The sequence below is a fragment of the Ziziphus jujuba genome, chromosome 8 (genome assembly GCF_031755915.1).
Source record: "Ziziphus jujuba cultivar Dongzao chromosome 8, ASM3175591v1".
Lineage (NCBI taxonomy): Eukaryota > Viridiplantae > Streptophyta > Magnoliopsida > Rosales > Rhamnaceae > Ziziphus > Ziziphus jujuba.
Window position 1 is genome coordinate 7,610,257 of NC_083386.1, and position 10,838 is coordinate 7,621,094.

Sequence of the window (10,838 nt, forward strand, 5' to 3'; positions counted from 1 at the left end):
AACAGTCAGCTTTATTTCGGTTTAATTATGCAGAACAATTTAACCACATGTTTTCAATTTTAAGTTATAAAAAACTTTTGTGTTTTTTTATTTTATTTTATTTTATTTTTATATAAAAAGAAAAGTATAATTATCTGCATCTATTTGCAAAAATAATCATAATAAAAAAATTTATGGACATTCCAAACCAAATTTCAAACTCAAAAGGGCTTCTTTGAGCCAAAGATTGTCACTATATTGAAAAAAATTATACAGAAACACTCCCTAATTAATCAAAACAAAGATTCGTACATGGCGCTTAGGCCATAATTCTAGTTGAGCCAAAATAAAGATGAGACTGTTCAAACAAACAATCAACGAATTCCACATATTTTAGATTCTCAAAACAAATATATTGGAACTTTCTGCGCCAAATACTTACATTTTGTTATTATCTTCCAATTATCAAACCATCTATCCCCGTACAAGTTGGATTTTTCATTACCAACCCAAAATTCATCCACGAAATTCTCAGTCCTCAGTTCCAATGATTTATGGAACTTAGCAGAAGAAAGACCGATCACACACTTCTCTTTAACCCCACCAAAACAGAAAGACTCCAAAGTCTCTGTGGCATCAATATCAATCTTTCTCAATCCTTCACAAGACTCCAATTTTACTTCTCTGAGTTTGGTTCCTGACAACTTAATGCTCTTAAAACCACAGCAGTTTTTCAAACTAAAACTCTCAACAGAAGGAAAATTAAAAGTAAGATCTTTTTGCTTCAATCTGAACCCTTGTAGCTTCAAATTCCTGACCGAACTAGCAGAGAAGATAGCATGATCTACTGGAAAAGAATATGGTTTTGATTCGCGAACATAGTCATAATATTTTAGCTCCCCACTGAGATCCAAATCTTTAACTTTTTTCTCCACGGCAAAGTCTAGCAATTTCTCAACTCTGTAATCCTCTGATTTAAAACCATCAAGAGGACCCCAAAAAGTCAACCTTTCAAAGCAACAAGGTGTAGTGGTATCATTAAGCAACCGACTTTGAATGGAATCATAAACCCAGTTAAGAAACATGTGGATTTTAATGTTGCTTGTTTTCTTTACCCTTCTTAGATTTGCAAACGACCCGAAATCGAAAACGAGCTCAGGGAAAGATCTCCATGTGGAAAAGAATTTCTTGGACAAGCTGCTCATGTGGGTTGCATCGAGAGTGGAAGGAAGGAAAGACATGATGTGGTGGATGATGGGTTCTGGCAGGTCTGAGATTCTATCGTTGGTTTCTTCGTCGTGGAGTTTCATCTTCTTCTTCAATGTATGTTCTCCGTCTCCCTCTGCCATGGCTGTCACGTTCTTCCTTTTCTGCGTCATCATTGAAGGAGAGGTAGCTAGATGAGAGTGAGAGGAAAAAGATATATATATATATATATATATATATATATATATATATATATATGTACATATGTACTTGATTGGCTCCTTCGAATTAGGAAAAGTTTAAGCGGCTCAGGAATTCTGATCGACTTAGGAAACTAGATGGTCTTATACATACGGAAGAAATAGGCTTCTTTTATAACTCGCCACGTGCACTCTTGTAATTCTAAAAGCCTTGCTGACTTGGTCACTGTTATACATTATATATATTTTTTATTTTTTCTTTATCAAAACCTCTATCTATTTTTCTTGGTGTATCACTGCTAATTAAACGAGATAACAAATTGCTTTAATAATAACAATATAGTCTAATAACAATTATAATAAGAACAAATTATTTGGTAACACAAACATATATATATTATGTTATATTATTATTTTTCACTCAATTTTTTGGACAAATTTTTCACTCAAAATTGAAAGTTAAAAAATTATAAAGTAGGGTTTAAAATTCACTATATATATTTTTTTAGACCCACTATAGTTTTTTTTCGAGTTTAAAACTCACTGCATTGAGTCATCTATTTTTTTAGTTAGTGCACATTGAACTTGTTGCGATAATTATATTTTTTGGGTAAAAATAAGCTTAGTAGTTGTGGTTTTTTTATCTTCTAATTGAATTATAGAATATGAGTTGCAACCTTACACACTGAATTATATGTTTTACATTTTATCGAGTTATGTTGATCATCCTCAACATATTTTTTTTTGGTAATTTATATTAAAGAATTTTATTATTATTGAATCAATGTGTATTAAATAAAAAATAAAAGGATAAATGTGATATGTTGTATAAAAAATATATCAAGGTGCCTATGAACCTTTTTCGATTATTATGTTAGCAATTTGTTAATTATAGCCAAAGATTAAGCCACAATGTTTCAATAATTTATTTGGCAAAATATTTAAATAATGCCTATCATGGTAAGGAACCAATATGGACTTAAATTAAATGTGATTAATGATCATTAATGTAAAAATATGTTACTGCTTTAGCTTTCAAACAATTTGAATGTGCTTGCTTGCCACTACTTGGCTATTTTTAGTTGTAGCCTGCTTGCTTCTTTTTGCTCTGTGGTGCTATTTTATGCTTATTTGACAATTTGTATAACCAGCGTGGATTCTTAATGTCTTGTGGCTTTTATCAAAAGAATTGATGGTTTTCTCTTTACGGGAGAAAAATTTATTGATGTTCTTGGCATCCCATATTATGTTGCACCAGAAGTTTTACATAAGCCTTATGGTCCAGAAGCAGATGTGTTGGAGTGCTGGAATTATCTTTTTTATTTATTTTTAACTTGATTATTGCGTTTAGCACCAATCTGATTTGTTGATAAATATGGAGTTTAACATCCTTGCAGGCCACTTTGGCTTCAAGTTGATGGTGTGGTTCCTGGTAAACTTTTTGATTTTGCTATTCTAAGCCGCTTGAACCAATACTCTGCCGTTAACAAGCTCAAGAAAATGGCTGTCAGGGTATGTCTCAATTTGTTAAACATGAATATTAGATGATTCAATGGCTTGACTTTGCTGTAGCGGAAGCTTAAAATTGCTACCGTAGCATTATCTATAAAAACGACGTTGTAGCTGTTTTGACAACCTCCTGGAAAGTCTTTATCAATCCACACCGTTTAATTAAACCATTTAATTCTTTTTGCTGTTAATAGTTAGCTAATCTTGCTTTAGATAATAAGTTAGTTAAGTTTTGTTTCCTTCCGTATAAAAGAGTCGTTCTTCTCAGATAGAAGGGGTTCTTCTTTTGCTGGTTGCTGTTGAATATACAATGGATTGAAATCTTGAGTAAAACTTGCCTCCACCAGCCTCTCACATTTCTCTGTGACTGGTTGCTGGAATTTCTATTTCTGTTTGCTATTTCTCTGCATCAAATTAGTATCAAAGAAGGTTCTTTCCAAGCTCACCATAACTGCTATAGATGAAGGAACCAGCAGAAATACAAGTGACGAACAGGAAATGAAAGCCATCAGGGCTGCAATTCGAAGCCTGGAGTAGAAGTTTGACAGTTTTTCCAAGGAGATTCATCAAGCTCTGTCCCCACTGAATCGTGCCACACCATCGAACTTCCGCGCCCCTGTCGCACCTTCCGGTCTTGGTGCTTCTGGTCCGATAGAACGAGACATAGCTCGTCTACCACCAAAACTTACCCGCACCACTTTCTCATCTCTTCCATAACATTTACCTAGATCTAAGCCTCCCATTTTAACAGATTTGACCCCTCAATTCACTCCCCCTTTTCCATCCTGATATTCCATTGATTGTGAAGATTCATATGATGAGATTGAAGTTTCATTGTTGGGGAAAACTAGGCCTCGTTTTCAACCCATTTTCGGCAAGCCTTGTTTAGGCAATCAAGATAGGTATACCCGAAACCAAGAATCCTCTAACTATAAGATTAAGATTGATATTTCCTATTTTGATGATTATATGGATATTGAAAAATTTCTGGACTGGTTACATTCTATTGAAAGTTTTCTGGATTATATGAATATTTCATAGCCTCAGCAAGTGAAATTAGTTACATATAAATTGAGGGGAGGTGCTGCTGCTTGGTGAGACCAATTACAAATGAATACTGGGAGAAAGGGGAAGGCGAGAATTAAGACTTGGCATCAAATGAAACAATTATTGAAGGCCAGGTTCTTGCCCACCGATTATGACAAAGTCTTGTATCAACAATATCATTATTGTCAACAAAGAAATAGGACTGTGAATGAATATGCTGAAGAGTTTTATTGGTTGAGCTCCAGAAATAACTTACCTGAGATAGAAAGGCAGCAAATGGTTCGTTTCATCTCAGGATTGAAAGGAGGCATTCAAGAAAAACTTGAAATGAGTTCAGTATGGTCTTTAAATGATGCCATTAATTGAGCAAACATTGTGGACAAGTAGTATAATAGAACCAAACCCCCTAACAAAAAGAGACCTATAACTGATACTCCTCAGAATAAACATAAAACTGCTCTTTCCACATACACAAACACTGCCACCTCCACTCCAAACATCACAAACAACAATGCCAGAAACACATCAGATTTTCGTAAAAATAACTCCAGAAATACTCACGACTACGACAATAAACTCCCTACCAAACAAGCTTCTTTCCAACCTAAACTGAACAATCCCTATGCCAGACCGGCACAAATCAAGTGCTATAGATGCAGTGAAATTGGGCATTAATCTAATGAATGCCCCTAAAGAAAAATGTTGAACATTCAAGAGGAGGAAGAAAATGGAAACTTTGATGAAGAGAATTATGAGAAAGAAGAAGACCAAGAGGAAATCAAAGAGCTTATGGGAGACCCTGGAGACCCTATTGTCTGCATCTTTAAGAAGTTACTATTATTTGCTAAACTCCCCAACCAAACACAGAGGAAAGCAATTTTCCGAACCAGGTGTACTATCAATGGACATGTCTGTGAGTTGATTGTAGACAGTGGAAGTTGTAAGAATGTGGTTTCAAAATCCCTTGTTAAGGCTCTATAACTTCCAGCTTCTAAACACCCTAAACCTTATAAAATAGGTTAGGTCTCAAAAAATAATCTGAAAATGGTTGATGAAATCTGTCGTGTACAATTCTTTATTGGAAACCACTATCTAGATGAGGTAGAATATGATATTGTAAAAATGGATGCATGTCATTTGTTACTAGGAAGGCCTTGGTAGTTTGATAGAGATGTTCAACATAGTGGGAAGGCCAATTCGTATTCTTTCCAATGGAAGGGTAAGAAGGTGGTTTTATTACGTTTTACTCCAGAACAAGTTTCCACTCCTAACAAACACACACATCCACCAAAACACTCTAACCCGACCTCACAAAATGTCCCATAGCTTACCAAACCTTCTTTCCTCGTGGCTTTAGTCCTTTCCAATCCAAAACCTAAGAATTTAACCGTTCCAGGACCAATACAATCCCTTCTACAAGAATTTCAAGACATTTCACCTACTGAGCTACCAGCTAGATTTCGTCCTATGAAAGACATTCAGCATATCATCGACTTAGTCCTGGGATCTAAAATTCCAAACCTACCTCATTATAGAATGAGTCTCGAGGAGCATGAGATATTGCAAGGTATTGTAGATGACCTGCTGGAGAATAAGCTTATTAGAGAGAGCCTACGCCCGTGTGCCGTACCTGTCTTGATTGTTCCTAAAAAGGATGGGAAGTGGCGAATGTGTGTGGACAGTAGGGCAATTAACAAGATAACTATCAAATACAGCTCTCTCATACCGAGACTTAAAGATATGTTGGACAAGCTTGAAGGCTTTCAAATTTTCTCAAAGCTGGACCTAAAGAGTGGATACCATTAGATTCGTATTAGACCTGGAGATGAATGGAAAATGGCATGTAAAACTAAAGATGGGCTATATGAGTATCTACTGATGCCATTCAGTTTGTGCAATGTGCTACGCACCTTCGTAAGGCTCATGAACTATGTCTTGAAGTCGTTTCCCTTGGTCGTCATCTACTTCGACGACATTCTGATTTTTATCATGGATACACAGCAGCATTTGGCTCATTTAAGGATGATTTTCAAGCTCTAGAGTTAACAAATTATTTTTAGGATTCATTATCAGCAAGAATGGAATCCATATTAATTCTCAAAAAATAAAAGCCATCTTGGATTGGAAATTCCCTGCCAATGTCTCTAAGCTTCAAAGTTTTCATGGATTGGTAACTTTTTATAGAAGATTTATTAAAAATTTTAGCACCATAGCTGCTCCTTGACCAACTATTTAAAGAAAGGAAATTTCCATTGAGGAGATGAGCAAGAAAATAGCTTCAATGTTCTTTAGCATAAACTAACACAAGCACTGGTCCTTGCATTACCCAATTTTGACAAGGTCTTCAAGGTGGAAACCAATGCTTCTCAATTTGGCATAGGAGTTGTGTTGATGCAAGAAAGCAAACCAATTGAAATTTTCAATGAAAAATTGTGTGAGGCTATACAGAATTGGAGCACTTATGAACAAGAGCTATATGCAGTGGTACATGTATTTGACCATTGGGAGCATTATTTGATTCAACACGACTTTATTTTAAGGAGTGATCATCAACCATTGAAGTACCTCAACTCCCAAAAGAAATTAAATAACCTCCATGCATGTTGGTAGCAATTTCATCAAAAATTCCATTATTCTTTTCAGCATCATGCTGGGAAACTCAACACCGTGGCTGATGCTCTAAGCAGGAAACCCATGTTACTTGCCACTCTCCAAATTTCTCTCCACGAGTTTACTTCTATCAAAGAACTCTATCCCTTTGACATTGAATTTGGTGATATCTGGGAAAAATGTTAAAAACATGAATGTGCAGTAGATTATCACATTACTGAAGGTTTCTCTTCAAAGGAAATCAATTGTGCATCCCCCAACATCTCTACGCACACATCTAATTGGAGAATTGCATGCTGGTGGGTTGGCAGCACACCTTGGTAGAGATAAAACCATCGCTACAGTCACTTCTAGATTCTTGTAGCCCCATATAAAATGGGATATCACTCGTTTTGTCCAAAGATGTGTTACTTGTCAACAAGCTAAAGGAAACCTCCAAAACACTAGACTTTACTCCACTCTTCTAGTCCCTACCACTATATGGGAAGATCACTTAATGGACTTTATACTTGGTCTGCCCATCACACAAGGCTGAGTGGATTCCATATATGTAGTGGTTGACAGGTTTTCCAAAATGGGCCATTTCATTCCTTACAAAAACATCGCTGATGCAAGTAACATTGCCAATCTGTTCTTCAAAGAAATTGTGCGCTTACATGGAGTTCCTAAAACCATCACTTTTGACCAGGATATTAAGTTTATAAGCCATTTTTGGAAGGTCTTGTGGTTCCAAGTTGGTACTTAACTTCAGTACAGCAGTGCCTACTATTCCTAAACTGATGGCCAGACAGAGGTTGTGAACAGAACATTGGGAAATATGCTCCGAAGTCTCGCTCATGACAAGCCAAAGTAATGGGATTTGGTTCTGCCACAAGCTAAGTTTGCTTACAATAGCATGCTAAATCGAACCACCAATCTCACTCCATTCTCCATTATGTATGCTAAACCTCCAAATCACACCACTGATTTGCACATTGTTAAGGGCTAATCATACAATAAAGCCAACACATTTGCAGAGCAATATGTTGTTTTCCACAAAGAAATCTAGCAATGCATTGCAGCTTCCAATGCAAATATAAAGAAGTAGTTGATCGACATCGCAGGACTACACTTTATCAAGAAGGTGATCTCGTGATGGTTTTCCTATGTAAAGAATGTTTCCCCACTGGCACTTATCACAAGCTGAAACTGAAGAAGATAGGTCCTTTTACCATGCTTAAGCTGCTTGGTGACAATGCCTATGTCATTGATTTACCTCCAGAATTCAAAATTTCTTCCACTTTCAATGTTGCATACCTCCATCCATATTATCCACTAAATTCAGCTTCAACGGCTAGCAATAAACTTGAGGACGAGTTCTCTCAGGGAGGAGAAGAATTGCTTTAGCAGAAGGCTTAAAATTGCTACCATTACATTTTTTGTAAAAACGACGTCGTAGCTGTTTTGACAACCTCCTAGAAAGTCTTTATCAATCCACACCGTTTCATTAAACCATTTAATTCGTTTTGCTGTTAATAGTTGGCTAATCTTGCTTTAGGTAATAAGTTAGTTAAATTTTGTTTTCTTCTATATAAAAGAGCCGTTCTTCTTGGATAGAAGGGGATCTTCTTTTGCTGGTTGCTATTGAATATACAATGGACTGAAATCTTGAGTAAAACTTGCCTCCACCGGCCTCTCACATTTCTCTGTGAGGTGGTTGCTGGAATTTCTATTTCTGTTTGCTATTTCTTTGGATCAGACTTCTGTAGTCAACACAAAAACTTATAAATATCCTTACCCTGATTGTCTTACTACTTGGCTTCATTTTTTAATATCATACAAGAATGAATTCCTTTTTTCCTTTTTTGGCAAGTAATTGCAGAAAGCTTATATGGAGAAGAAATAGCTGGCCTAAAAGAAATGTTCGAGATGATAGACATAGACAACAGTGGGCAAATCACTTTTGAAGAACTTAAGGCTGGATTGAAAAGACATGGAGTTAATATTAAACAATCCAAAAATTTTGATCTAATGCAAGCAGTAGGTATCAGGGAAAAGATTGAATGTCTTAAATTAAAATTAATATAAGTTTGCCTTTTTCAAGCTGTATATAACATATGTGTATATTACTACATTTTTTAATATCTTAGAATTTTCATCAAGTACTTGGATGTAAGGTAATAAACACACAAAGAGTAAATGGGAAAAAAGCAAAAAATCTAGAAACTAGCATATAAAAGTAGGATATGAAGTATTTTCCTGAGTGAAATAATGCAATCGGTATTCATTTTCTGGGTTATTCATTGTAGGATTTTACTAATGTTTAAGATATTATAGTGGTACAATCCATTTGACAAATATCCTAATATTTGTAATGCTCTTTTATTTATTTTTTGTTTGTATTCTTTTCTCTTTACATCTTGAAATCACCCCAAAGAATCTTATACACATATAGGTTAAGCTTTGTTTAACTTTAGGAATAGAGAAGTTTTTTGAGAACAATGCATGGGATTGTCGTAAATTGACTTAAATTTTTGGATTTTACATGCAGATGTAGATAACAGTGGAACTATTGATTATGGGGAGTTTGTAGCTGCAACATTGCATCTTACTTTGATAATAAATTAATAATTGAGAGAGAAGATCTTCTATTTGCCATATTTTCCTACTTTGATAAGGGGCTATATCACTCAAGATGAGCTTCAACAAGCTTGCGAGTAGTTTGGCATAGAATATTCCCGCTTAGAAGAAATGATCCAAGAAGTTGATCAGGATAATGTAAGTATTTCTAATTTTCTTTAATAATGATACTAGTATTTGCATAAAATAAAAATTACAATCCAATGGAAGCTCACTTCCTATTATTATTATTGTTATTGTTTTTATTGTTACAGTTCCTTGTTTCTTTATTTCTTTTTGTTTGGAGGGATTAAGATTGTATAGCAAGGAGTGTAAAATGCTCATCGGAGATAATCTTTCTTGGTTATTATGCTCTTTCGATTCATTGAGCAAGCAATCTCTTTTTGATAATGTTTTTACAGTGAAAACCAGGCTTACTATCTTATACACCATTTAATTTTTTTTTTTTTTTAATCCTTCTATGAAACTCAAATATATGTTGGAAAGAAGAACCTTCGGTTTATTTCATAATTGGATTTGAGATTTAATTATTCTCTGTAGCCTCCCCTCCTTTTTTCCTTTCTTCCTATGCTTTTCATATTATTATTATTATTATTATTTTTCTTTAAATGATCATTTAGAATATTATCTTATACGGACAATATTTACTGCAAATTGATTTGCAAGGGAGTGATTTTGTTGGTGTAGCTTGGAGGTCTAAAGGTTGTAATCCTTATTTCATTATATCTATTACCGCTAGCACTAAATTCAACGGCACATTGTTTTTATTAATTTATGTATATTATTCAAATATAAAAAATCTAATGTAAATAATGTCACACTTTGTCAAAGTTTGGGACTGAACTCTGAACTAGTTTTGAGTTGAGGTTGAGTGAAAAAGGACACTTTGAGAAAACACAAAACTAAAATACAAAAAGTACCATCTACTGTTAAGTCAAGTATGTCGAACAAAAAGTAGTCACCATCTAACTTTGTGGGGATTCCCATCCCAAGGGAACAAGCATATCCCACTCTCCTACAATTTTTTTTAAATTTTTTTTTATTACTTTTCTGAATATTCAACCAAATATAATTTATACAATATACACAGAAAAATAATCAAATACATATATATATATATATTTTGGTAACAAAATACAAATTCTTGTATATGTCCTAACTTTTGTTTTTAATAGATCCTAATTGAAATTCAATTACCATGTCAAGTAGGAATTGCATTTTCAATTTACGTATTGATTAATTCTTAAGTAATAAAATAGTATTTATACATTTATCAAACTATGTAGCCTTCTTTTTTTATTCTTGGAAAAGAGAAAAAAAAAAAATCCTATCCTACCTTAATTAATATATATATATATCTTCCTTCAAGTTCTAATTAAAAGATTATAAATAGGAACTTTTTTTCAATCAACAATTAAATTTTGTAGCTTAAAAGTTCTTTATTTTTCTCTGGATCAATTCCTTACCTCTAGAGAATATTGATTCCTTTTTCAATCATTGCATTTCTATATTTTGTTAATTCAATATTTATTGATGTAAAGTTTTTGTTTTTGCTATATTTATTTGCAATAAGTTTAAATATATTACCATAAAAAAGTTACAAACCTTATTATCATAAGCATTTTTTCTTTTTCTGGGTATATATCCTTAAGAATTTATACGTTTCCT

General features: G+C 34.1%; 1 protein-coding gene and 1 pseudogene across 1 annotated transcript; one reads left to right on the forward strand and one right to left on the reverse strand.

Moving 5' to 3' along the window:
• Positions 1 to 380: 380 nt before the first annotated feature.
• LOC107412989 (F-box/LRR-repeat protein 25) lies at positions 381 to 1,358 on the reverse strand. The gene has a single exon (XM_016020835.3). The coding sequence runs from the start codon at positions 1,356 to 1,358 to the stop codon at positions 381 to 383; it is 978 nt and encodes a 325-aa protein (XP_015876321.3).
• A 1,303-nt stretch (positions 1,359 to 2,661) lies between these two features.
• LOC107412988 (calcium-dependent protein kinase 1-like) lies at positions 2,662 to 9,606 on the forward strand (annotated as a pseudogene).
• The last annotated feature ends 1,232 nt before the right edge of the window (positions 9,607 to 10,838 follow it).

Bases quoted from the DNA above. Each gene is read 5' to 3' on its own strand.
- LOC107412989 (XM_016020835.3), bottom strand. From the start codon at position 1,358: ATGACGCAGAAAAGGAAGAACGTGACAGCCATGGCAGAGGGAGACGGA.